This window comes from Syngnathus typhle, linkage group LG16 (genome assembly GCF_033458585.1).
Source record: "Syngnathus typhle isolate RoL2023-S1 ecotype Sweden linkage group LG16, RoL_Styp_1.0, whole genome shotgun sequence".
NCBI classification, from domain to species: domain Eukaryota; kingdom Metazoa; phylum Chordata; class Actinopteri; order Syngnathiformes; family Syngnathidae; genus Syngnathus; species Syngnathus typhle.
The window spans coordinates 8,011,803-8,037,213 of NC_083753.1; the positions used below are offsets into that span (position 1 = coordinate 8,011,803).

The following is a 25,411-nucleotide window of genomic DNA, read 5'->3' on the forward strand; positions in this document are numbered from 1 at the left end:
TGTTATTTTTTTTAAATTTTTTTAGTTATAGAGTATGCCCCTTTGGAGCTTACGGCGGGCTGTCAAATCGGCTTTCTCGCTTCAGCGCATGCGCCCGCCTCCCAGCCCAAGTCGATATAAAAGGGACTTCACTGAATGACGCTGACCCCATTGATTTGTGCGGCGTGGTCAGTTCATGTTGTTAATCCATTTTGACTGAAAACCTGCAAAAATGGTGGATGCTTTCTGCGCTACATGGAAACTGCTGGACAGTCAGAATTTTGATGAGTACATGAAAGCGCTCGGTGAGTCATTTATTTCAAGTTTGTGCCTCTTCTCTGGTGAATCTCCTAAATCTATTCCCACTAGGTGTGGGCTTTGCCACAAGACAAGTGGGCAACGTGACCAAACCTACAGTGATCATCAGCCAGGATGGGGATAAAGTGGTCGTGAAGACCCAGAGCACCTTCCGCAACACCGAGCTCAGCGCCAAACTGGGGGAGGAGTTTGACGAGATCACGCCCGATGACCGAAAAGTCAAAGTAACGTCTCCACCAAAATGCAATTCGTAATCGATCATTTTGATTAACAAAACTTTGCATTTTATCTGACAGTCCACCTTCACCATGGAAGGGGACAAATTTGTGCAAGTGCAAAAGTGGGACGGGAAAGAGACCAAATTTGTCCGAGAGCTCAAGGATGGAAAGATGGTGATGGTGAGATGACGTCATAAGTTCTTCCTAAAACCTCACTTGCAACTTAATTTTTTTGCTCCCTTTGTGTTTTTTCTAGACTTTGACGTTTGATGGCGTCCAGGCTGTGCGAACGTACGAGAAAGCCTAATTTTCTAATATTTTATTCGTAAGGAATACTTTCCTATTTTTATGTTATCGTCTGTCCTACTGATATTTTTAACCTGTTAGACAGGAGCGTGAAATATCCGCGCTTCTGTTTTTAAATTGAAGAAAATATTTAACATGCAAACATTTAATAAAGCAAACATTTGATGGTTGAATAATTTGGGGTCATTTAATTCACTGAATAAAAGCCTCACTTGTGTGTGTCATAAAAAAAAGGGTGAGATAAACATCAATTTGTGTGTGTGTGTGTAGCTGATTGAAAAACGCTGCACAGGGGGGCGCCTGTGCTTTTTGCCAAGTGACAGCTGCAGGGTCCAACGCGACCGGGCAGCGTGAACGAACTGCAATGAACCCTGCAGAATTGCCACACACACACCACACAGACAGAAGCTGGAACGGGGATAGAAGCGGTGACGTCACTAATCTGATTTAGGCCATGGTGTCATGACGTGGAGGCAACATGCGATGGCGCGGACCAACCATAGGTAAATCGCGTGACACACACACACACACACACACACACACACACACACACACACACACACACACACACACACACACACACACACACACACACACACACACACACACAAAAGAAGAAAACAGATTGATAGACAAGCTTAAGATGAATTCAATACTATAATCAATCATCGTCAGCATTGTGAATCGCGCACAAGGAGCCGTGTTCTTCTAGCTGCCAACTTTGCTCTAAATGCACAAACAAAGGTTGTGTGCCAACTGGAGTGGAACTCCGATTTCAATTGAAAATGGAGTCTGCCAAAAGGTTGTCACAAAACGAGCCAAGGGAGCTAAGAAAGACGCAGTCAGTCGTTCCCATAATAGACAAAAAAAAATCGTTTGGTGTCTGCTTGCTGCTTTTGCGGGCGAGAATTTCCTTTTTTGTTTGGAGTGAAGTGAACCCATGGACCTCGGTCCAGGGTTTTGGGCCAGCATAAAATAGACGTTTGTTTTTGATGGGCTGAATACACGATACAAAAGATATTTTATTCATTTTTTTTCTATTTTTGCTTCTGACATTACAACGCAGTGATTAGAATTATCAAATGATCAAAACTTCAAACTAAATTTAGTTCAATCAAATATCATTCTTTACATCCATTTTTGTATTCAGTATGAAGTGATTAGAATAGAAAGTGTTGTTTGTTTTTGATTTGGACTTTGCTTGTTTTCCTGGTCTTTCTACATGTCTTGTTAGTTAAGCGTTCCCTCCCTTGTTCTTGTTAGCGTCGTCCAATCGGCTCCCTCAACCACTTGTATCCTTGCTTCCTTGCGCTTGGGTCCTCAATCCCACGAATCAAGACTTTCCACATGACGACACACTTGCGTGACTCTTTTATTGAATGTCAAATCCAAGCGCAATGAGCAGACACAATGGTTCTGTTGTTCTATTATTATCCTCCTCAATGGGGATCAAAATTGTATTTACAAAAAGTCTACACACCCCTCTTCAAATGCCAGGTCAGTATCCATTCATTTTTAATGAAGTTTTTTTGGTCACCCTAATAGTGGATTTTTTTTCCAATTTTTTTTTAACAGCATTTGAAGAGGGGTGTGTAGACTTTTTATATTCACTGTACATTCTTTCTCCCTTTTCTCTATTTTAAATCTGACACGCACATGCAGATTTCAGGTAGCTTTGACCTGGCGTATTACACAAGTTGAACCTAACAAATACATTTTTATTAAATTCTAAATATATTTATCTCAATAGAAATATTGCAAAGCATTGGCAGTAGTGTTTGTTTGAAACAAAACAATCCAACTCTGAGCACCATTCACTCACACAAGACATGTCCCACTTATTATGATTACAAAAATAAAATGGGATTTACATTTAGGATGATCCTCTCAGGCTTTGTCAATTGTCACAAAGCGTGACAATCTGTTACCGTCTGGCTGCTGACAAATGAGGCGACCCTCTGTCAAAACAGCATTGTTTTCATTTTCTTCAGAAATATGTAAATCTCCCAATCCCCATTCTGTGCTTTTCATCTGTTTAGTTGTCATTGTAATGTACAGTCAGTTGTTTTTGTTCTGTCAACCAAAAAACGAGCACAAAATGGCGCACTGTGAGCCAACGTTAACATTGGCGCAGACATGCGTGCTGATTAACTAATCAGACTTTTTAGGGAGTCTTTTTTTCCATCCGGATGTTTTGGGAGCTCTCATATATGTGGCATGCTCATAAGTGGCGTGCAAAGGGGGGGACCGACAGGGCGGTAACCTCCCTCAACCAATTGTCAAAAAAAAATAAAAAATAATGGCATAAATTACTGAAAAATAAAATAACAAAAAATAATGTAAAACAAAGAAAAAAATAACTTCATAATAAATTAACAATAAAAAAAAAAGAAAATGAAAAAAAGAAAAGTAAAGGAATGACATTGGCTGCACATATTTGGTAAGAGAGCTCAACCAAATGTGACCAAAATGGCTGCGTCCATGTGGCAACAATTACCCACAATCCCCCGCTCCAGTCAGTCGAGTCGGGCTCTAAAATGGCGGCCGGCCGTCAGCTGCTCCGCCTCAAACCTGCAGCGGCGAGAACGCGTAGAAGGGAAACTGGGCTTCGTCCTCGTCCACGAAGAAACACTGGAAGTAGGGCAGGTCGTCTGTGGGCGGAGTCAGGTGATGTCACATCACCTTATGATGTCACATCACCTTATGATGTCACATCCTGTCACCTATTGCAATTCATACTCACCTTCCGGGACAAAGTCATCAGAATCCGCTGAGAAAATAATGTTAAAAACATTTTTAATGACTCCATTCAACTTAATTTATGTTAAGCATTATTATTATTTTTTTTACCTTTCGGTTCCTCTTCCTTTGAGGATTTATCTGCAACAAAATAAGTTAGTAAATAGTAAGAAATAAAGACGTGCCCTAAAAGGACTCAACCTACTTTTCTCTTGTATCTCTTTAAGGACTCTGTTTTCTGTGAATGCAAGTCGAGAATTAATAATAACAAAATCAAAATCATACACTGCATGTATTTAAGCGCTTGGTACCTTTCGGCAGGTCGTCTTTAGTTGCCTTTTTCTCCTCGACTTTTTCTAAACACGACATGCACACTCGAGATGTTATTCATCAATAGCAACTTCGGCACTTGAAATAACAGCCGTCCTCAAACGCAGCACGGTACCTTTTGTCACTGTTGTGGGCTTTTGATTTTCTTTGGCAGTCTTGTGCTCTACTGTTAAAAAAATAAATAAAAATAAAACTACAAAAACACTATCAGAGAGGTCTGAGCACTAATAAAAATCTACCTTTTGTCTTTAGGAGTGATGTGGCCTTTCTCTTCTTTCCTTCAGTCTTCTCAACAGAGGTAGGCACTTGAGAATATGAAAAAATAATTATTATTTCTAAAAGATACAAGCCTTGGAATGCTATTGCGTGAGTTAGCGTAGCATCACAAAAGTATCCTGTACATCCACCTTTCTTTAATGGAGCTGCTTTCACTTTTTCTCTGGCTAGAGTTGCATTTTTAGGAGCAATCCCCGCTTCTACAAAGAGCAAAAATAAAATTTGACACATTTTTTAAATTATGAATTAGTGAAACACTTACCTTTGACGCCAACTCTGGGTTTCGTCTGAATTCGAACAGCTTCAAATAAAAACAGAAAAAAACAGGAATATTGTAAACTATCTTCAATGATAGTCTGTCAGTGCTAATTTTGTTAGCCTGTCTTAGGTGTCTTGCACTGCACGTTAGCATTAAGCTAAGAACGTTTTGTAAGTCTTTGGATATGCATACGTGTTTTTGCGGGTGTCTCCTGGATTTTCTTTACCGGCCTTGTGATAACTGAAAGAAATTAAAAATGAATATAAATTCAGTCGATTTTAAAAGTATAAAAAGAAATAAATGACCTTTCTTCATTGGCACAATTTTAACTCTCTCCTTCAGCACCGAAGTGATGTTTTTTGCAGGAACTTCTTTTTCTGGCAACACATTAAAAAAATATGAGTGCAGATGCTAATGTGGTTAGCTGCCGCTAACATGATAATAAAATGGAAAACACTTTCCACCTTTTTCTGGTTTGGCTTTCATCTTGGGAACTTCTAGAATTGGAAAAAAAAATCATGAACTATTTGAAAATTTTGTGTCGAGCGATTCGACGTACCTTTTTCTTTTGTCACGTTGACGTGTTCTTTTTTGAGGACTGGCGCTATTTGCTTTTTGGTGACTCTCAGGAACCTGAAAGGTTTCTTGGAAACATCCGCTGAAAAAAACGAAGAACCAGACAGATCCCACAAAAAGTCGAAATTATGTTGGCGCTTTGACCAAATTTACCTTTCGGTGCAGGTTTTTCTTTTGGAGTCTTCTTGACTTCTTTGACAACTTTGGAAGTGTCGATTGTATCTTCTTTGGTGGTCACCTTGGCAACTTTTGAGAGCTTCTCCGGTTCTTTTTTAGACGGTTTCAAAACGTCTTTGGAGGGTCCCTTCGGTTTTTGCTTGGAGGGCTTCTCAGGTTCCCTGGAAATGACATCTTCAGGTTTTTCCTCCTTGGGAGGTTTCTTTTCCTTCAATGACTTCCTTCCTTCTGCTTCATCAGCCACCTTGATTTGTTTTTCTTTCTTGGCTGGTTTCTTCTCTTCAACGTCTACTTTGGTGTGTATCTTTGCTTCTTTGAGGGGTTCTTTGGGTGGAATCTCCTCAGATGGTTTAGGCTCCTCTGGGGCTTCTTGAGGTGTTGATTTGGGTTCCTTCTCCATTGGTTTCTGAGGCCCGGTCTGTCTTCTGATCACTTTTTGGACTTCCATCTGCTCTCCTAAAGATCTTCCGGTCTCTACTTTGTCCCCTTCTTTGGGAGGTTTCTTCTCCTCTTTCATCTCAGAAGGTTTACTTTCATCTTCTTGAGAAGGTTTCTGAGGCCTGGTCTGTCTTTTGATCACTTTTTGGACTTCCATCTGCTCTCCTAAAGATCTCCCGGTCTCTACTTTGTCCTCTTCTTTGGGAAGTTTCTTCTCTTCTTTTATCTCAGAAGGTTTACTTTCTTCTTCTTGAGGTTTCTGGATGTCTTTGTCTTCTCTTGGTTTCAGAAACCTTCTCTCCTTTCTGAGGGGTGTCGTGATGACTTTGTCTTCTCCCAAAGATTCGTCAACTTGTTTTTTCTGAGGGATCTCCAACACTTCCTTGGGAGGTTTCTTTTTTTCCTTGTCCTCAGAGGGTTTAGGCTCCTCATGGACCTTCTGGGATGGTTTCATGTCTTTTTGGAGTCTGGTTGGTTTCAGTTGCGCTGTCTTTTTCCTGAGAGATCTTTTGATGTCTTTCTCCTCTTCAAGTTCTTCATGTGGTTTCTTCTCCTCTGTCTTTGTCGTGGTTGTCTTGGAATCTCGTGCTTCTTGTTTCTGGAGATCCTCTTTAAGATGTTTTCTGATTTCCTTTCCCTCTTCAGGAGGCTTTTTGACTTCAGTTTCATTTTTAAGTTCTCTGTGTGTCTTTTTGAGAGCTTCTTTGGAAGTTCTCCTGAAGAACAGTACTTTGTCAGGAAGTGTTTTGCCTTCTTTCTCATCTTTGGGAGCTTTCTTTGCTTCTGTGACTTCTTTGTGGATTTTGAAAAATCTTTTTAAAGACGTCCTCTTGTCTTTGACTTCGGAACCACCTTCAAGTGGTTTCTTAGTTTCTTGAAGGACCACTGAAGACATGTTTGCTTCTTTGATGGGTTTCTCAACTTCTTTGGGACGTTCCTTTTTGAGAGCTTTGTCGACATCTTCCCGAGGACGCCTCTTGTCTTCTTTGCCTTCTTTGATGGTTCTTATTTTTCTGGGAAGCTTCTCGCTGGTTGGTTTTTCAGCTTCTTCAAGCTTTTGTTCTTTAGGATGTTTGCTAAGGACACCCTTGTCCTCTTTTACTTTCAACTCATCCTTAGTCACTTCTTTGACCGACTTCTCTTCTTTCTTTGGTTTCCTGACTTCCTTCTCGTGGCTTGGAAGTTCTTTGAGTTCCTTTGGAGGTTTCTTGGCTTCCTTGGAAGGTTCTTTGATTTCTTTCTGAGGTTTCTTGGCTTCCTTAGGAGGTTCTTTGACCTCCTTGTCTTGTTTCTGCGGCTTTGTGACTTCCTTTGAAGTTACTTTGACCTCTGTGTCTTCTTTCTTGACTTCTTTCTCTTTTCTAGAAGGTTCTTTGCCATCTTTTTCATCTTTAAGATGTCTCTTGATTTCTTCAGAGGGTTCTTTGGCCTCCTTCTCTTCTTTAAGAGGCTTCTTGACTGCCTTCTCCTTTCTTGTAGGTTCTTTCACTTCCTTTAGAGGTTTCTTGACTTCTTTGGATGGTTTCTCAACTTCTTTTTGAGATTTCTTGAGTTCCTTCAAAGTTTCTTTGGCTTCTTTCTCTTCTTTAAGATGTTCCTTGTCTTCTTCAGCTTTTTCTTTGACCTCTTTCTCTTCTTTGAGAGGCTTCTTGATTGCCCTCTTTTTTCTAGATGGGTCTTTGACATCCTTTGGAGGTTTCTTGGCTTCTTTGGAAGGTTCCTCAACTTCTTTTGGAGGTATCATGAGTTCCTTCAAAGTTTCTTTGCCATGCCTCTCTTCTTTCTGAAGTTTCTTGACTTCTTTTACTTTTCTAGAGAGTGTTTTGGCTCCCACCTCCTCCTTTGGAGCTTTCTTGACTTCCTTCAATGGTTCCTTGATGTCTTTCTCTTCTTTCGGTGGTTTCTTGACTACCTCCATAGTTTCTTTGATCTCCTCTTCTTTTTGAGGTTTATCGTCTTCCTTTGAAATCTCCTTGACCTTCTCGGCTTTGTGAGGTTTCTTTACCTCCTTCTCTTTGACTTCTTTGAGAGGTTCCTTGACTTCTTCAGAAGGTTTCTTTACTTCTTTCTGAGTTTTTTTCACTTCCTTTTCTTTTCCTAAAGGTTCTTTAACTTCTTTTGGAGGTTTTGTGGCTTTCTTAGAAGGTTCTTTGACGTCTTTGTCTTCTTTTGGAGTTTTTTTGACTTCCTTCTCTTTTCTAGAAGGTCTTTTGACTTCTTTGAGAGTTTTGGGCATCACCCTTTTGTGTAATGCCTCATCTTTTACTTCTTTTATTTCCTCAGTAAGGGTCTCCTCCTCCTTTTTCTCCTCTTTAGCAGGTTTCCTCACATCTTCTTTCTCTTTCACGGCCCTTTTTGGCACTTGGATTTTGGAGAACCTGACTATGAAGGGCTTCTTTGCATCCGTTGTGTTTTCCGGAGTCTTTGCTTCTACTCGCAGCTCCTTCAGTGTTTCTTCTAAAAGTGAGAGAAACAAATTATTAAACATGGGAAATTGAAAAATGAGACAAAAATATAGATATGTAAATATTTTCAAATATTTACATATGTCATATGTAAATATAAAATATTGTACAATACTGTATGGGTTGATAAAGTTGAACTTACCTTTTGATTTTGGTGTCTTTTTCTTAAGGAGTTTCTTGATGGCTTTGAGCTTCTCTGCTGGTTTTTCCTCGCTGGTTTTGTTGGTGAGCGATTCCTCATGTTTGACGTCTGTCTTCTTCTCTTTCAAAAGATCTGCATATAGTAATAAATATTGGAATATGAATCCCGATTAAAAAGAACATTTGTGTTGGGATGGAAAAGTGGGAGATCAACAAAAGGCCATCACAATATTACCTTTAACTGCTGGTGTCGGCTGTTTTTTGGTTTCATGTTTGACAACTGAAACATAGAAAATAATCACAGGCACACACACATAGGTTAAATTTAGATTATGTGAGCAGTATTTATTTATTTATTTATTTATTTGTTTGTGCGACCGTATACAAATAATACAAAATATTGTAAATAACACTATAAATGGTCGCTGGCAGTCCCAAAACCGGGATTTAAAAAAATAAAATAAAAATTGGGTCGGTTATCCAATGTAAAAGTGTGCCAAAGCAATCATGCAATAACTCGCTAACGGGAGAAACCAAAAGTCACAATAACGACAAAATATGTCACTATTTTTGACCACCCAGGAACATTTTCATGATTGAACATGAAAAAAAAAAAGTGCAAGATGGAATGAAAAATGACTTTTTTTTTTTTGATTGGGTACCTGGGCGGAGTTTGATGGAATATTTCATGTGTGCAGGAACAGGAACAGGAACTTCCGCATCCTCGCCATGATGAAGGTCTTGCTCTTTGTCATCCTCACGCGCAAAAGGTTTGTCCTCCTCCAAAGTTGCTGTCTCCTCCTCTTCATCCTCCTCATCCTCATCTGTGATGGTTGTCTCCTCCTTATCCAGAATTGCTGTCTTCTCACCCTCATCCTCATCTAATGTGGTTTCTTCCTCCTCATCATCTTCTGGCGTTGTCTTCTCTTTAGTCACGTCTTCCTCGCCAGCAACAGCTTCTTCCTCCTCCTCCTCCTCATCTACTGTTATTTCCATCGCCTCGTCATGATCATCCACTGTTCTGTCCTCTTCGTCAGCAAAGGTTGTTTTCTCAACGTCTTCATCTTCCTCCTCTTCATCATCATCTATATCTACTATTGTTGTCTCCTCATCTAACGCTAAAGTTTCGTCCTCCTCCTCGTCGTCATCTTTGTCTTCCTCCTCATAATCATCTTTAGTTCTTTTGTCATCATCTACTGTTGATATGTCCTCCTCTAATCTTGTTATCTCCTCTTTGGTCTCCTCCTGCATCTCCTCTTCCTCCTCTACTGTTGTTTTCTTTTCTTCATCAGCTAAGGTTGTTTTCTTAATGTCTTCATCTTCCTCCTCGTCAACTTCAACAGTTTCCACCGCCTCATCTTCATCATCTTCATCTACTGTTGTCTCATCTAATGTTGACGTTTCCTCCTCCTCCTCCTCACGATCATCTTTGATTAGAATCTCCTCCTCTTCATCAGCTATTGTTTTCTCTTCTTTATCATCACTGTAATCGTCTTCAGTTTTGTTGTCATCTTCATCAACGTCCTCGATTGTTGATATCTCCTCCTCCTCTTTGGTCTCCACATCTTCGTCGTCATCATCATCACTGGGAAGGGCTTCCTCCTCTTCTTCAGATATTTTCTCATCATAGTCATCTTCAGATATTTTCTCCTCTTCATCATCTAAAATTGCTGTCATCTCCACTTTTGCTTCCTCCTGTTCCTCATCTACGGTTGCCATCTCCTCATCATCATCATCAGCTGAAGTTGTTAATTCCTCGTCTTCATCATCCATGTCCGCTTTTGCATCATCATCAGCATCCAAGGGTGTCATCTCCTCATCATCTAAAGGAACCTCCTCACCGAACGCAACTCCTGCAGCTTCAATCTTCTCCTCTTTCAACCCACCATCCTCTTCATTCACCTCCTCCTCCTCTTCATCATCCGTTGCTTCCTCCTCCCCCTCCCCTCGGGATGCTTTTTTATCTTCTCGCAGGTCTTCATCCGAGCGCATCATCACCGTCACCTCTGCAACTGCACCACCAGCTCGTCACGTCACAAACACAGTCCACAAATTGACGGGCGGGATGAGGTGGAATGAGACAGACGGCCATGTTTTTTTTTTTTTTTTTACACACATCAACATGCTTAGTGTCCCATGGTTGAGACAATATGACGCAATCCCGTTCGTACGAAAAAAAACCACAAAGACAAGATGCTTGGACAATGCTGTGTATCACTCTCAAAGTAGTACACAAGATTTTGTAAAAACAAACATAAAATCACATTTTCACGTCTGATCCACAAAAAAAATCATAGAGGGGTGTGTTCACTTTTGAAACATCACCCAAGGCTACTTTTAACTGTTATGTTTAGTGTACACACATAAACACAAACATATAGCTGGACACTTTTTAAATGTGTTAAATAAGAGGCAATCAATACACATTTTTTTTGCATGCTAAAAATTTTGTTGAACCTTGAAAGTAGATTTTTTTTTTGTGTGTTCTACTTTCATGGTTTCACTGCATAAACAATGCTTTTTGTATTTGTATAAAAAAATATGGTCTTACCTTTTGCAAACGGTGGCAGAAATTCACCTGCATTTTTTTAAAAGACGTGTTAATAAACCATAATTTAATAACGCACGACAAGCTAGAGTCTCACCTTTGCGTCTCACCATCGGCAGCTCGGAGTGAGGTGCTGCACGTTCACCTAAATCGAGAGAATTCCTTCATTAAGAATTTCTTTATTGATTATAATTTTATATTTAGAGAAGGGTTGTAATAAACAAGAAACCTTTTTCAGGGATGATGTCCTCAGGCGGCATAGCGACCGGTTGAGCTAAAAATCAAAATAAATTTTGGACAGTTCATTATATTAGGAACACCTGCCCAGTAAATATGAACATTTTAAAACACACCTTGCTTGCCCATAAACATGGCCGACATGTAGGCCACAAATAAATCCTTCTTGCTGGTCAGCTCCAACATAGCATCTTCAACTGTTTTCGCAGGGTCAAAGGTCACGTTGGGGAGGACCCCGGTGATGGCGTTGGCAAGCATTTGGTACTGCTCCACCACGATTTCGGCGGTCCTGTTCAGGGCGGCCGAGGGGCTGAAGTAGACCGCTTCCTGGATGTCTACAAATCAGAGGTTAGCGACGAGGGGGTCAAATTCTGATTTTTAAATTATTGCATTGTATTTTGTCGAAAGTGATGCTTCCTGGCATTTGCGCCCCCTTGTGGACACTCCCTCCGCTGGATTATAAAATAATGTACCAAACTTGTTCAGCGGTCTGACAAGACATTTTATGTATGTATATATGGAACCTGATGATCCAGAACAGTCTCAAGTCCTGAAATTTCTATTCATTAACCTTAACCAATCTTATTATTGGTGAGGATGAAAATCACGTACCGTTGACTATATCAACCACGCCGTCCTTTGTGACAGACATCACTTCCTGCAGGCCGTCCGCCATTTTATGGACAGTGTCATTTGTAACACTGACGAGGTTCCTCCCAAACGCCACGGGGTCCAAAAAGCTGAGGTCCACGCTTCCTGAAAGTGGAAAAAAATTAGTTAACTGTGAAGCAAGGTATCATTCAAAGTTTTGAACTAGCAAAAAAAAAAAATAGATCATAAATTCCAGAGACATATAAATACCCTTGACTAGATCTAGAACAGAATCTAGGATGCCACAGAAGAACTTCCGAATGGAGCCCAGCAGGCCGCAAACAAAGTCATTGGTGCAGGAGAACACTCCTCGACACCACGGAACCGGATCCATGAAGCTCAGGTCCATTTTACCCGAACACAACACTGTGGAGTCACCAAATGTCAGAGTTTTCCGAGACATCACAAATGCAAATCGTCAACAGTTGACTAACCTTCACTGATATGTGTTATAGAAGATAACACGACATCCACAGCAGCACAGAACGTGTCCCTGAGGGACGCCGCCAACCCGCTCGCAAAGTCATTGGTGGAATGGAAAAGTCTTCTGCCAATCACCACCGGATCCACGTAACTCAGGTAGGAGACGTCTGCATTTGGGAGGACAATGGTCAACAGTGTTGCACATTCAAGATGAAAGTCTCCAGTTCCACACCTTCCTCGTCGGAGAAATATTGCACAAATTTGTCTTTGGCTTGGGCTATTTCGTCCATGGCGTACGTGGCCGCAGACATGGGGTCACTTAAGTCGGGTGTACATTCTGGGAAGGAGAGGAAATGTCACAAGGCTGCCGAGCAGGTGATGGATGCTGTTAATGCTAACGCTAAGCTTTGAGGTCACCTTGGAACTTGTTGACGAGATGGGACACTTCCTCCGCGGCGTCATAAGCAGCTTGGAGCGGGTCGGACATGATGTGCTGGATGTCTGCATATCGCAACCGAGCAAAATTTTGAAAAGCATGCCAAAAATATGATTCTGTCGGTTCTGATGATTGACAACTCACCTGGTACTGCTTTGTACTCCACAAAGTTAAACATGACCACGCCCACCGTCAACCAGCATAAGAGAGCGGCCAGAGCAACAAGCAGCTCCACAGACACACGAAGCTTGTTCAGCACCATCATAGCTTTGGACTTGATGGAGCCACCTGCTTCTGCTGCTGGGGGCCCATTGGCACTATTGGCCCCTTGATGTGGCAAAAAAAAAAAAAAAGAAATAGTTTGTTCCACAAAATATACTGTCGCTTCATAGATATATTATAACATAAAATGAAAAAAATAATTACGCGTTTGATGCGTATAACAAATGGAAAGTTGGGAGCAAAACGTTGCAATACTCGTAGAAACCGCTAGACGTCGCTGTTTCAAGCAATGTAATGCACTGCGGTTATAAACTCACAGTTCCCTGAGGCAAGAAACTTCACGATCACGATCCACTGATTTATTCAACGCTTACCTCTCCTATATTGAAAATGATTAAAGAGTTATAAATAATACAGATTCGAGCCCATGCGTCATGGGGCTGCTTAGCCTTTTGCTAATGTTCACGATACATGATAGCTTATATTTATAGCAACAACTGCTTCAACACATTTGAAACTTTCTGTCACTGTTGTGTGCATGACAAGACACTTTTCAAAAACATTTCATGAGCTTGTCAAACTGTTTTACTGCATAATGTTCCTGCCATAAATATCAAATATAAATTTATTTTCCAAATATTATATCAAATTAAATGTATTATTATTATTATTCAACTGGCGTGACTCCCCCCCCCCCCATTTAAAACGCGAGTCAATTTAAGAGCCCATTTAATGTATTTTAAATCGCAGTTTAAAAAACTTCAGCAGATGGACATCACATACAAGTTATGTCAATCAATCCTACCGTCAGCCATATTGATCACTTTCTCTTGTTACAATCCTTTTGAAATCAATTCCGGTCCAGTCATTTATTCCAGAACTGATCACTTCTTCAAAGAAAAGGAAAAAGATGAATAAAAAGCATGAACAAGTGCACTTTACGGGTGCATGTGGAGCTGCCAGTGCGGAGGCATTGACCGAGGGGAGCGGGTGGGCCCGGCCCGGTTGATTTTGAATACAGAACACAAAACGAAGATGTAACTTTACCCCCCTGATGGGTTATTCTTAGCCCGGCAGCTCTCACACACCTTTTTTGGAGGTCAACAGTGGGGGTGTAGGAGAGGAGTGTGAAGTGACTTATCAGGAAAGCGCGCCCTCTAGTGGGACAAAACTATAGTCAAACAAACTGAGATGACAAAGCAAATCAAATGTTTTATTACTGTTTTTTTCTTGAAGGTATAAAAAGATTATAAAGCATTTTGCAAAATTATCATATGCCTAAATATAAGACGTAGGATTTAAGGTGTGGCAGCCACAGGTGTGATGATGAGTGAGGGCTCCCCATGCACCGGAGGAGGAACAAATCTTTCCTCCCTCAGCAGTCGCAATAACAGGTCGTCCGTGTCACGCGGCCAGCGGTACACGCGAGTGTTCTGAAGCCATCCTGGAACATCCTTCTGCACCGTGACACGGCATGGACAAACACTAAGCAAGCTATGTTAGCAATCAAAATAATGTGGAGGAGGACCTGGCTAACCTGGGAGGCGTTAAGGAAGAGCACAGGTATGAAGCGGAAGTTCAAGCTGCCTTGTTGGATAAATTCATGCTGCATCTTTTTAAAAAATGTAAAAAAAGATAAGTGCAGCAATCTTGTGTATGACAAAAATCATTTGAACAGGGGTGTGTGGACTTTTTCTATCTAATGTCTTACCATGGAGTAAATGTATTTAGTGTGCAGACCGTGGGTGTGCACAGCACAGCCTTCAATGTCGGCCTTGTAGCGCGGACTGATAGCCACAATGATGGGCGTGGATGGCTGCAGGAAATGTTCAAACATGGCAATCATGTTTAATTTTTCAGTCATTTATAAACTTGTGTATTTTTGTCATCCATAATTGTGTGTGTGTGCGTGTGTCAAAGTGAAGAGACCGATTTTTAAACAGCCACCTGGGTGCAAGTAGATATTTTGTCTCCCCCTGCTGGACAGTTGGGGAACTTTCTACTTACGTCTTTCATAATTGTGTCCTCCCAGGTTGTGAGGGGCCCGTCAACCGCAGCTTGGAAGCCATGTTTGGACAGAAAGTCAACAAAGGCCATCATCTCACAAGAAGAGTCCGAGGAGCAGGTAATGAAGATTTTCCCTGAGCGCAAAATCAGTCAAAACATACGTGCTTCAAAATCAATCTTTCATTAAATGCATTGATTATTTATATAAGAGATGGCGCGTGCCAAACCACAACACGACTCACTCGACTCATTTAGCAAGCTTCCTCGTCTCTGTTGCACGTGCGAGGCTGCGGACCAAGCGGCGGAGGAGGCCGCCGTTGGTAAGGTCACGCCGCTGACCTCTGGCGGCACAGAGAAATGCGGCACGTTCACAGAGACGCTTGGCGACACCTGACGTTGTATCCTGACACAAAAGACAAATATTGCAAAAGTACTACATTCAAATATTGCGAAAACTTTTGTAAGCCCCCATTCCGCTCCTTTTTAACAGATTTGTACTTTATTACAGTTTATTGCAGTCAGAACTGCAAAATGTATTAAATTTGTTGCGGTCTCGTTACCAGTTTTGGGAGGGGAGGGTTAGGCTTTGGGATCGCTGACAAAAATGTTGGGTCCAATCACGCTCATCCTCAGACTTGAGTGGCAAAGGAGGTTCAAGTTGCTCCACTTCCTCCTCCCAACAGTTTCCATCCTGCAATCTGACAATGGCAATATTTATCAGCACCAATAATCCCTAAATTGCTCCCAAAACGTTGCTTACCTGTTTGAAGACATCCCTCAAATGCGCCCAACTTTGTTCACCTCGTACATCAGCGCGTGCCTGTGTTGCTGCTTTATGCAAATTCTCCACGCCCAAATCCACGTGCCAGGTTTCGAAAGCGGCTGAGTGTGTCGCTAATCCAGATAGTCAAGAAGGGCTACAATGCAAACAAAACTGCAATTATAATTGTCTAATTGTGACCCGCTGATCGTTTTTATGTGCGCTAAAAGTCAAATATATAAAAGACGGATTACTGAAGCAAAAAATAAAATGACTGCATAGAACCTGTTTGCAAAACAAATATAAAGAAAGTGTTTTTTTATTGATATTAAACGTTAAAATGCAAGATTAATACTCTACATTTATGTAATAAATACAAATTGAAAAATAATTACATCCATAAAAATGTCTTTTTTTTATCCGACAAACATTTACGCCATATTTATTTTAGTATGGGACTATTTAACGAAGAAATACATAATAATTAAGCTAATGATAACAAAAGTATTTTTCCTTTTTCCATAACCTTCGTTTCTCAAATGTTGCATATATGCTTTTCAAAATCTCAGCTCCTTTTAGCCACACAAACAACTAAAACAGTAATAAATTATATCTTTGCTCATATCAATTAAAAGTTATCCGTCATTAATCTCGTGGCTGGTAGACACGCTCTCGCTAATTTGCATACAAGCTGCGGTCGCTTCAGTCACGTTGGCTTTGAGTGATTGATGTTGAGCCCAGAGGGGAAGAAAACAAAATAACATTTCGGTATCCGTTTTGCAATAAAAAAGACGCACCAGGGGGAGCAATATTATTTTGTTGTTTTTAATTTCAAACCATTTACAGGTAATTAGACAGAGACAATAAATTATAACAACACATAAGAGACACACACAAGGAAGGGCTGGCATGGAACGCTCCCAAGCGCCGCAGGCACCCACTCTTAAAAGGATCGGAAAAGATGTAAACATGTTTGGTCTCGAACACGTTTGGCAATTTTGGAGTGGCAGTTTTTTTCCCTCCCTCTCTTTTCTTTTTTTGCTTGCATTTGCACTTTGTGTTGGTGCGGGGTGGAAGAGTTTGCTAGGCAATTAATAGAAGGCATTTTCCTTACAGCGAGCTTTCCCAAACTGGCGTCAGGGACCTAAAATACAATTCTGGGGTTCAGTTATTGATCATCGAGTAGGCACATCGTGTTGTTAATTCCTATTGAATTGTAAATTGTGAAGTTTAGGTATGGATCCAGTTTGGGAAATCCTTACAGAGTCTTACTAAAGAGGAAAAAGGCAAGAATGGGTGTTATAGTACATCAGAGTTCCTTGAGAAAATGAGGAAGAGCAGTAGTAGCAGTACTACATGGAGTAGTAATGTTAATAAACCTGGTAGAAAACAACACAAAGAAAATATCTCAACATGTTCAAAAACATTTTTGCAACAATTTAGCCAAGCGTGTGTGTTGAAAATGTTGAGCGTCAATTATATATACTGGGGATTCGACAAAAACGAATTTTCATTTGACATTTTTATCAACATTAATTTATCTATCTTTCATTGGGACTTGAATGAACCGTTTTCCAAAAATATAAAAAAAAAATAGAATGTTGAATGGAACCAACAGAAAGAAGTAACCAAGCAATTTTTGTATTTACACTTTGTACAAGTCACACAGCTCCCTGTTTTTTTTTTTTTTTTTTGGCATCCAACGCTGGCTCATCTCCTTCATGATAGTCATCTTTCCTCTGTGTGTATGTTTGTGTGTGTCTTGGAAGAGGTGAGGAGACAGCACAGTGAGTGGGGTGCGAGCAAGATTTCTGGCTCCCTCTGCTGGACAGTTGTGGAAAAGCCACTCAAAGATTATCCCCCGGCTGGTATTGAGGCTCGGTGGCAGTGAAGTAGTCCTCCAAAAAGGCCTGCAAGTACTCGAAGGTGGGCCTCTCCTCGGGGTCTTTCTTCCAGCATTGCACCATGAGCTCGTGGAGCGACGTGGGGCAGTCTTGCGGGCACGGCATGCGGTAGCCTCGTTCAACTTGCTCCAGCACCTCGCGATTGTTCATGCCTGGATCGCACGGAGGGAGAAATGATGCGAGGCTCTTAGCAGTTTGATTTAAAAAAAAAAAATTGGTGTTGGTGGAAAAAGAGCACTTTGGCACATGGCGTCATTTTCGGAAAGAAAAATCGTATTCAGGCCAAAGTGGATCATTGTGGTTGTATATTGTTTTATGTTCCCTGTGGTCAGCTTAATGGAACACAAACATATTGCATTATAGATGGTTCTATGTTCTCATCCTGGACCGGAACTCAAAGTAGATGTGACACAATCCAGGAATTTGGAGCTGATCAAGTTTAAAAAAAAAAAAAAAAAAAGTGTGATCTCTTCATAGGAGTGAAGTACACACAGTTCCACATTTAATAATTCATGAAAAACTCACTCACGGGCAACACGGAAACTGGTCCAGACTCTATTTTTAGAGGGTTGAACCCATTTTTGGTTTAGCTTCCAGCCATCTTTGGCGAGTAGAGTACAAGAGGGACTAAAAGAGCACTTGGTGAGGATAACAAGAACCGGATGAGAACTTGAGGGGGATTCGGGTGTTACTAGTGGACTACTGGAGTAGGCAATGAAACTAGGAGCATGTCTTATTTTATTTTTTATGGATGACGCTAGCGTGTATTATGCAACACGCTGTGCTGTTTTTAGAGTCTGACGCTAAGGCAGATTTTTAATGCTCATGAATATACAAAAAGAAAATGGCATCAGACGTACCTGGATAGGGCACCCGGCCTTTGGTCACAAGCTCCGTGAGCAGGATACCGAAGGACCACACGTCGGATTTGATGGTGAATTTCCCGTAGAGCGCCGCCTCGGGCGCGGTCCACTTAATTGGAAACTTTGCACCTGCAAATAATGGGAAAGTGAATTTGTGAAAATTCAATTTTAAGTGGTTGTTCATTTAAAAGGTTTGCAAACTACTGTTTTGTTGACCTTGTCTGGCCGTGTACTCGTTGTCCTCAATGAGCCGGGCCAGACCGAAGTCGGCAATCTTACACACCAGACTGTCTCCGACCAGAATGTTGGCCGAGCGCAGGTCTCGGTGGATGTAGTTCATCCTCTCGATGTACGCCATGCCAGCTGCCACCTGGGAAGTTGACTCGGTGTTATTTATGAATCATGGAAGCCGTTTTACAAGCATTTGAGTTGAAGGAATTCATAAGCTTGCAAAATTGGCTTTTACAAACTCTTATTCAATATTTCGCATTGATGCCAGACCTGAGCCGCCATGTCCACCAGATTCGGAAGTTTCAGGCATCGTCCTTCTCCGTCTTTCAGGAAGTCGAGCAAACTCCCTGAAACATAGAAAGAAAAAAAAACACACTATTGTTTATATCGATCTCTTTTGGGAAAATGATTTGATTGGCTGAGTCGTGTCGTGTGGGAGGAGTCACAAATCATGTGACTGGTATTTACGTTTCTGTATTTGGCAGCTCTGAAATCTATTTTTCTGTGCAGTTATTATGGCACATGACCCCCCCCCCCTTTTTTTTTTTTTTAAAGGTCATTCTCCTTTTTTGTTCTTCTGCTTTTTTCTTTTTTTTCTTTTTAATCAGCCGGCGATTCGGATAAAAGCTGCCCGTGAAATGAAGTTTGCCTCGCGTGCGTTTTGACCCAAAACAACAGAACAGAAAGCCAGAATCAAAACAAGCGACGTGAGATCAGTGCTGGGATCGGCGCCACCAAAGTTCCACTTTATTGGCCCAGATTTTTTATTTGCTGTAGCAACAGAACGCTCGGCAAGACCGCCTGCTGTCATCGCTCTAGTTTTATACGCGGTTCGCATGCGTTGATGAATTATGTACGCGTCACGTGGGGGGGAGGGGGCGAGCACGAGTACGTCACATGGACGCCGTACCTTTATTCATGTACTCGGTGACGATGTAGATGGGCTCCTCGGAAACCACGGCGTAGAGCTGCACCAGCTTATCGTGACGCAGCTTCTTCATGATCTGAGCCTCCTCTAAAAAGGACTCCGGTGACATGGTGCCCGGCTTCAGGGTCTTCACCGCCACCTTGGTGGTGCCGTTCCACGTGCCTGCAAAAAAAAATCACAATCTCAGATTATTTCGATTTATTTATTGATTTATTTATCACCAATTATTTTTTTTATAATGCTTACCCATCCAGACCTCGCCGAACTGCCCGTTGCCGAGGCGTTTGATGAGCTGCAGCGACTCCCTGGGGATCTCCCAGACGTCTTTGGTTTTGATGGACAGGTCCGTCAGACGGGGCATGCCCTTGTGGCAGGGCACGATCAGCCGGCAGCACAGTCCTGCCGCCCTGGCTGTCGGAAACACGAAAGAGACGGACGGCGCCGCTATGAACGTGTTCGATGCGGTCTCATCCAAATGTGGACGCTTGGCGGAAGCTCACCGGAATAGTGATGCACGAGTTGTTGGAGGGTCTCGAACTGGGCCCTGGTGGTGATGTAGTAACCGCCGCTGTCCAATTTGCGGATCTTGTAGTGTTTGACGTGGTCACCCTTGATGTCGTCCCAGTCCTGGATGGAGAGGGAGTAAGCGCCTGGAATCGAGACCACACATTGAGAAGATCGCTTTAAAAGCCACCTGCCGTTAAATTGACGGCGCTCGAGGGGGGCCCACAGGGGCACTGGACCCCCCCTTTCGAAATATACTTGGCATCAGGCCAGATAATTGATTTTCTGTATTTTCAGAAGAAAAAAAAGAATTCTTTATTAGGCGAATGATTTAAAAAGATGGCGGCATGTGTACCTTTGGTTGTTTCGCTCTCCCGGATGAGGAAGGTGCCTCTGGCGTTGCTGTTGGACAACAGCTGCCGCTCGGCATCCTTCCGGCCCAGTTTACCGAAATACCAGCTGCGGAAATAAAATAAGCGTCAAAGCATGGCGCCGTTTGAACATTTCTTTCATTTCTCGCTGCACGTGTTGTGAGACCAAGTCTGGAATATTAATGAGTGTGAACGCCATGCATAAAAGGGCGGGGGCAGGGGGGAGGAGGGAAAAAAGAATTCTACGCACTCCTCGGCTTGGATGGAGTCCACCGGGGCGACGTAATTACTTGGAATGTAACCAGTTCCACCTGTGGTAAGGGAGCGGGCCTCCCACCAGTCGCCCTCTCTGTAGGAAACAGACAGGAAGTGTTAGGAACCGGTTGACACGTTCTTCAAAGCCATACGGTGAAGTTTCATTTCGTTCTCCACCTCTGACCCATTTCGAGATCTACAATTTTGGATGCGATGGGGGGGCTCCGCCCTCCAGCGCTATTCCGCAGATGTTTTCAAGCTTACGTGCTGTTGAGGATCTGGAACCTCTCCCCTTTTCTGAAGCTGAGGTCATCGTCCGTCCGGGCTTCGTAGTCGTACAGCGCCACGAACAGCGTCACCCCTGCAAGACAAACCCATTAGGAACCCATTTGCAGATGGACTCGTGTGGCAGGTTCTCGTCAATGTTGGCTTGTGGATAGTCTTGGAGGAGGATGAGAGACTCGGTCAAGGTTCAGACTGGTGCCAGATCCGCAGGCCTGGTGATAAGTCTGGCCTTAGCATGTTTGGCTTTTTCATGTGCTCGCTCCATATGCTGAACATATGTTGTTTGATATGTCAAAGCCTCCCACATTTTTAACTTTTGATCTTATTTGCTGCTTTACTTCACAAAACTACACGCAGCTTCTGATCTTTATGATTAGTATTTCCTTTTATCCCACGCTATACATCTAGTCTGGGTTTGTAATTGAGTCAGCAGGTCTTGAAGGAAACGCCGACAGAAGGTCATCTGGTTGCAATTGTTTGTTTTAGGGGCAGTGACCCACCAGATGCAGTAGATGGCGCTACTGGGACTTTTGAAATCAATTTTGTGAGTTTCTGCAAAGGCACGCAAAAGGTTAAAGTTCTTTGCAATGTCCCGCTATAAGTAGAACTTGCTGACATATGGCATTTGGAGATCCATTTAGTAAAGTCAACATTTTGTGCTTGGCACTCGGCGGACTTCTTCTGGTCTTTAGGAAGTGGTGGAAGCTGGTATAAATAGTCGAAACCAGGCCACCATTTTGGTTTACGCGGACGACACTCCGACTCGGGTTTGACTTCTGGACTTTAGTTTACGGTTTGGCTTTATGGCTTCACGCAGAGAAACGCTTTTAGACAATTTTTTCCAGCGCATTTCCGGTGCGTTACTTAGCGGGCCCATGCTAATTTTAGGACAGAAAAGTCTTTGGGGGAGGTTTTCCCATCATTCTTTGTTGTCGTTAGAAGCAACATTAAGTTATGCAAGCCTTTCAGGGAGTGCCTCGAAATAAATATTCACAAGCGTTTTAATTGGGGAGCACAGACGCTCATTTCAGATGAAGATAAATTAAAACAGCTGTCAAAGCCCTGCTGGCTGTCATTTTTTTTTTGCAGATGAAATCTCACCCGTCCCTCCTCGGGATCGCAGCGTGCCCGACTGCGAGGACGTGTGCACGCCTCCGAAGACGGTGACCCCCTGCGTGGCGCCTCCGCCGCCAAAGTTGTTGTAATTGGGGATGGTGGTGACCCCGAAGTTGGGCGGGTAGTGCTGCGGCGTCGGGTCGGCGCCATAACGATAACCCGGGTGGTGCGAGAGAGCGGCGTCGCGTCCCTCGGTGAGTTTTGCTGCGTCTTTATCCTTACATTGGACGCAGCCCATTCTCTGGCTTCTGAGGAGAACACACACACAAAATTAGGAATGAGCAAAAGGACAGGGGGAGGGGGGGGGCAAAGTGAAAGAATAGCTGCCAACACCAGTGGGGGAAATTATGATTCAATGTTCCATTATTTCAGCGGCTTCCTCGGAGGCTCCGAGCCGGTCGTCGGAAACAATCTTTCAATTAGGTTGAAATTAAACACCAGACTTTACGCGGCACAACTAATTACACAGTAGAACAAAATGCGGTGACATTGAATTCCTCCAAATGGCTTGACTCTCTCTCTCCCCCTCATCATTCTGCTTTTTCAGCCATTTGCATTTTTGTGTTTGTTTTTTTTGCCCAAGGATGGCAGACTATGCTAAAAAAGTAATAAAATGTGCTGTGATTTTCAATGCAAAGCCGTTTACCGTTCTAAACTGGAAATTAATGAAACAAAAAGCAGTCATTTAGGCACGAGCGCACGAGCAATGCCTGGAGCCGTAACGAGATACAAGTCCATTTATAGTAAAGCGGCAGGGTCGATATCGTAAATTAAACGGCGAGTCACGTCAGGGTCACATAGTGTCGAATCCTGTGTAGAAAAACAAAACAAGGCAAAGAAATGTTGCTAATAGCGTGGAACTGTGCAGAACGCCACTGCGAATCTCATTACTTTTGCATGGCCGCCATTGTCGTAATTCATAAATCCTCCGTTTTATGGCGTCGTTGATGTGTAACTGTCCGCGGGCACGTCGTTCAGCTTGGCGGAGGAGGCCACTGAGACTAATCTCTTTAACATTGCCGCAGCATCAAAAAAAGTTTTTCTTCCATTGGTCCCTGGCAGCGGTTTCAAGAAGAGTGTTTCATGTTTAAAAGCATTGCCATGTCTTACATCTTGTCTTTCTGTTGTACTGTAGTAAATTGAAACTTTTTTTTTTTTCAAGTGGTGCAGCCATCATGGAAATCACAGATGAAAAGATTAACGCAGACAAAGCTGCATTTTTCCAATATGGATCGCTCAAAATGAGTCAAATAAGCGACGAATGGTGTTTATGATTAATGAAGACTTGAAGTATCGCTAGCTGGTATCGGCGGACTTCACGAGTACCCCATGCCTTGAATTGAGAGACAAAAACACACGTGGTGTATTGTGGTCTTTGTAAACTGCGTCATCATAAGTCATTTTGCAAACGTCAGCTTGAAGCGTAGGGGTCCCTTTGCACTCACATGACTGAGGTCACCCACCCCATCCACTGACGTCACATGTGACCTTATTCTATTCCGCAATGCAAAATCAAAATGCAACCGTCATTTCTCGGGCCGCATGTTGACCGGACTCCACAATCTCCTCCATTATGGCGACACCGCCCCACCGAATAGTTACAATATTTGCTTGTGTCAGACAAGCGACTTCATTCAGTGTATTAACAAGAAGACAATGGCTGCAGTTCACCGGGCTACAAGATTAGCCGCACAATGCCGGCCAGTGTTGCTCTTGCAAAGTGATGACCATGAAAAGAGCTTATTATAAAAAAGAAATTCACAGCTGAGCCTCGCACAAAGTGGATGTGTAGGATGGAGCCCAACGGGCCTTCTTAACAAAGTCAGTGCAGAATCTGTGGATGGCGGGCCATCGCCAGCCCATAATATCACCATAACGACCAACATAGTGTTGAGTCAATGTGTATTTGAATGAGAAGAAATAATTTGAAGTATAAAGAAATCATAGAATTATTTGAATACATGAATGAATGCATGGGATTTCCAATAGATACCACTAGGTGGCGGAAATGCACCACTTTTCCATTAGACAGGGCTTTGGCTTGAAAATGAAAATATGGATGGATGGATGCATGGATGGATGGATGGATGGATGGATGGATGGAGTCTGTACTCTTTTTTTTCTACTTATATAAAGTATTGGAATCAGTACACATCCTTTTAATAGCTGGACTTCTACTGAAGTACACGCTGTGTACTTTCTCCACTCCTGCTACTCTGCTATGTTTATGACTGCATGCACGTCGCTCTGTCTATCCGGTCATCCTCCTCCTCCTCATCATCATCATCACTGTTTTGATTCCAGTTAAAGGTGGACGGACCGCCCTTGCACACACTTGACACACATAACCCGATTAGGAATCAGATTTGATTGGGTATCAGGGGCAATTATTTGCAGCTAAATCAACAGGAGGCTGTCTGGCGGGGGCCTTGTGTGCTGTTTGTGCGGTCAACGCGGCTCTGACTGCAGTGCAACCCCATCCCAGCTGCTGCAACACAAGAGCCCCCCCATCCACTGAATCCCACTGCAAAAACATCATCACCTCGCATTAACAGAGACTATATTCTGCGCTATGCGCCTCCCATTTGAAAAGCAAAAAAAGCTGACAAGCAATTGAAATGCAACTCGTGAGTAGAAAAATAAACCAAACGTGCTTACCGGAGAGGAGGTGCGGTGGTGGTGGTGGTGGTGGTGGTGTGGAGAGGGGGGATTTAAAACTAATCCATCGGAGTTTCCAGCCAGTGACTATTCGGCTTCGTCCCTGGGATTTTCCTCCTCTATCCCAGAGGCAGTGTAACAGGCGGAAACGAGATACAGAAAAAGAGGGAGAGAGAATAGCGGTTCCCGTCACAACCGAGTCGGGAGCCCCAGGATCTGCCGTGCGTACATACGCCCGTGACGAAGGCGGGGAGACAGCATCAAGACAGCATTAATAACAAATACTACTTCCGGTATGTGCCTTCAGAGTAAAGACACGGCGATACAAAAAAAGCTATATATCGTGGTTAAAAGTTGCCAATTTCGACACATAGAATATTACCAGTACTTTTAGAAGATTTTACAACATATTCAACGAGAATGAATACAAGTAGGATCATTTTAAACGCTGAGAAGACGTTGCGTAGGTAAAATCGCTTTTATTTTAAAAACAACCGCTTCGTCTCTAGTTGCTTCACACAGTCCAACTTTGCGGATGGAAAATTTGATTGACAGTTAATGTGGCCTATCAAGGGCTACAATAGGGAGCATATTCCACCTTCTGTTTTTTTCCTCTTCCCCTCCTCTACCCTGGTTTGAGGTGACAGAATCCAGGGCAAAGTTGGCAAATGGGCTGCTCTGGTTTCTTTCTTTCTTTCTTTAATTATTTATTTATTTAGCCAGAAATGGAAAAGCATTTTCTGTGTCTGCACAATGAACCATATTTGATTTAGTTTTTAATGAGCATAGT

The 25,411-nt window shown here is 42.5% G+C and overlaps 4 protein-coding genes across 7 annotated transcripts; 1 reads left to right on the top strand and 3 right to left on the bottom strand.

Moving 5' to 3' along the window:
- The first annotated feature begins 135 nt into the window (after positions 1 to 135).
- LOC133169771 (fatty acid-binding protein, brain-like) lies at positions 136 to 997 on the top strand. The gene is made up of 4 exons (XM_061302258.1): positions 136 to 284; positions 349 to 521; positions 594 to 695; positions 772 to 997. The coding sequence occupies exons 1-4, from the start codon at positions 212 to 214 to the stop codon at positions 820 to 822; spliced, it is 399 nt and encodes a 132-aa protein (XP_061158242.1). The 5' UTR covers positions 136 to 211; the 3' UTR covers positions 823 to 997.
- A 1,183-nt stretch (positions 998 to 2,180) lies between these two features.
- si:ch211-266g18.10 (titin) lies at positions 2,181 to 13,759 on the bottom strand. 3 transcript variants are annotated; one of them, XM_061302252.1, is made up of 28 exons: positions 13,545 to 13,759; positions 12,662 to 12,844; positions 12,499 to 12,582; positions 12,314 to 12,418; positions 12,093 to 12,248; positions 11,869 to 12,024; positions 11,620 to 11,763; positions 11,124 to 11,342; positions 11,000 to 11,044; positions 10,868 to 10,915; positions 10,774 to 10,800; positions 8,885 to 10,234; positions 8,458 to 8,502; positions 8,224 to 8,355; positions 5,155 to 8,073; positions 4,985 to 5,083; positions 4,890 to 4,922; positions 4,731 to 4,802; positions 4,618 to 4,665; positions 4,429 to 4,467; positions 4,298 to 4,366; positions 4,130 to 4,195; positions 4,006 to 4,053; positions 3,872 to 3,916; positions 3,766 to 3,798; positions 3,672 to 3,701; positions 3,565 to 3,591; positions 2,181 to 3,472 (listed from the first exon to the last, which is right to left on the bottom strand). In XM_061302252.1, the coding sequence occupies exons 1-28, from the start codon at positions 13,552 to 13,554 to the stop codon at positions 3,387 to 3,389; spliced, it is 6,318 nt and encodes a 2,105-aa protein (XP_061158236.1). In that variant the 5' UTR covers positions 13,555 to 13,759; the 3' UTR covers positions 2,181 to 3,386. The 3 variants fall into 3 exon arrangements, with proteins under 3 accessions (XP_061158236.1, XP_061158235.1, XP_061158238.1); XM_061302251.1 differs by having other exon boundaries at positions 4,006 to 4,056; XM_061302254.1 differs by lacking the exon at positions 8,885 to 10,234 and having other exon boundaries at positions 4,006 to 4,056; positions 13,545 to 13,758.
- A 180-nt stretch (positions 13,760 to 13,939) lies between these two features.
- LOC133169770 (E3 ubiquitin ligase TRAF3IP2-like) lies at positions 13,940 to 15,596 on the bottom strand. 2 transcript variants are annotated; one of them, XM_061302257.1, is made up of 7 exons: positions 15,507 to 15,596; positions 15,307 to 15,444; positions 14,989 to 15,149; positions 14,747 to 14,880; positions 14,451 to 14,555; positions 14,277 to 14,351; positions 13,940 to 14,196 (listed from the first exon to the last, which is right to left on the bottom strand). In XM_061302257.1, the coding sequence occupies exons 1-7, from the start codon at positions 15,518 to 15,520 to the stop codon at positions 14,038 to 14,040; spliced, it is 786 nt and encodes a 261-aa protein (XP_061158241.1). In that variant the 5' UTR covers positions 15,521 to 15,596; the 3' UTR covers positions 13,940 to 14,037. The 2 variants fall into 2 exon arrangements, with proteins under 2 accessions (XP_061158241.1, XP_061158240.1); XM_061302256.1 differs by having other exon boundaries at positions 14,053 to 14,351.
- Positions 15,597 to 16,317: 721 nt separating this feature from the next.
- On the bottom strand, positions 16,318 to 24,879 carry LOC133169632 (tyrosine-protein kinase fyna-like). Its single transcript, XM_061301978.1, has 12 exons — positions 24,622 to 24,879; positions 21,949 to 22,211; positions 20,827 to 20,923; positions 20,558 to 20,656; positions 20,292 to 20,395; positions 19,933 to 20,082; positions 19,679 to 19,843; positions 19,415 to 19,594; positions 18,775 to 18,851; positions 18,490 to 18,643; positions 18,271 to 18,402; positions 16,318 to 17,562 (listed from the first exon to the last, which is right to left on the bottom strand). Exons 2-12 carry the CDS (start codon positions 22,199 to 22,201, stop codon positions 17,354 to 17,356), a joined length of 1,620 nt encoding a protein of 539 aa, XP_061157962.1. The 5' UTR covers positions 22,202 to 22,211; positions 24,622 to 24,879; the 3' UTR covers positions 16,318 to 17,353.
- Between the last annotated feature and the right edge of the window lie 532 nt (positions 24,880 to 25,411).

Excerpts from the sequence above, each read along its gene's own strand:
- LOC133169771 (XM_061302258.1), top strand. The coding sequence starts at position 212 with ATGGTGGATGCTTTCTGCGCTACATGGAAACTGCTGGACAGTCAGAAT. Across the intron at positions 285-348 it reads TGAGTACATGAAAGCGCTCG|GTGTGGGCTTTGCCACAAGA; the intron begins GTGAGTCATTTA and ends TATTCCCACTAG. Across the intron at positions 522-593 it reads CCGATGACCGAAAAGTCAAA|TCCACCTTCACCATGGAAGG; the intron begins GTAACGTCTCCA and ends TTTATCTGACAG.
- si:ch211-266g18.10 (XM_061302251.1), bottom strand. Across the intron at positions 4,803-4,889 it reads GAAAGCCAAACCAGAAAAAG|AAAAAGAAGTTCCTGCAAAA; the intron begins GTGGAAAGTGTT and ends ATGTGTTGCCAG. Across the intron at positions 4,196-4,297 it reads AGCAGCTCCATTAAAGAAAG|TGCCTACCTCTGTTGAGAAG; the intron begins GTGGATGTACAG and ends CATATTCTCAAG.
- LOC133169770 (XM_061302256.1), bottom strand. Across the intron at positions 15,150-15,306 it reads ACCCTCCCCTCCCAAAACTG|GATACAACGTCAGGTGTCGC; the intron begins GTAACGAGACCG and ends CTTTTGTGTCAG. Across the intron at positions 14,352-14,450 it reads CTAAATACATTTACTCCATG|ATGCAGCATGAATTTATCCA; the intron begins GTAAGACATTAG and ends TTTTTTAAAAAG.
- LOC133169632 (XM_061301978.1), bottom strand. The coding sequence starts at position 22,201 with ATGGGCTGCGTCCAATGTAAGGATAAAGACGCAGCAAAACTCACCGAG. Across the intron at positions 20,396-20,557 it reads GACTCCATCCAAGCCGAGGA|CTGGTATTTCGGTAAACTGG; the intron begins GTGCGTAGAATT and ends TTATTTCCGCAG. Across the intron at positions 18,644-18,774 it reads TGGTGGACATGGCGGCTCAG|GTGGCAGCTGGCATGGCGTA; the intron begins GTCTGGCATCAA and ends TCAACTTCCCAG.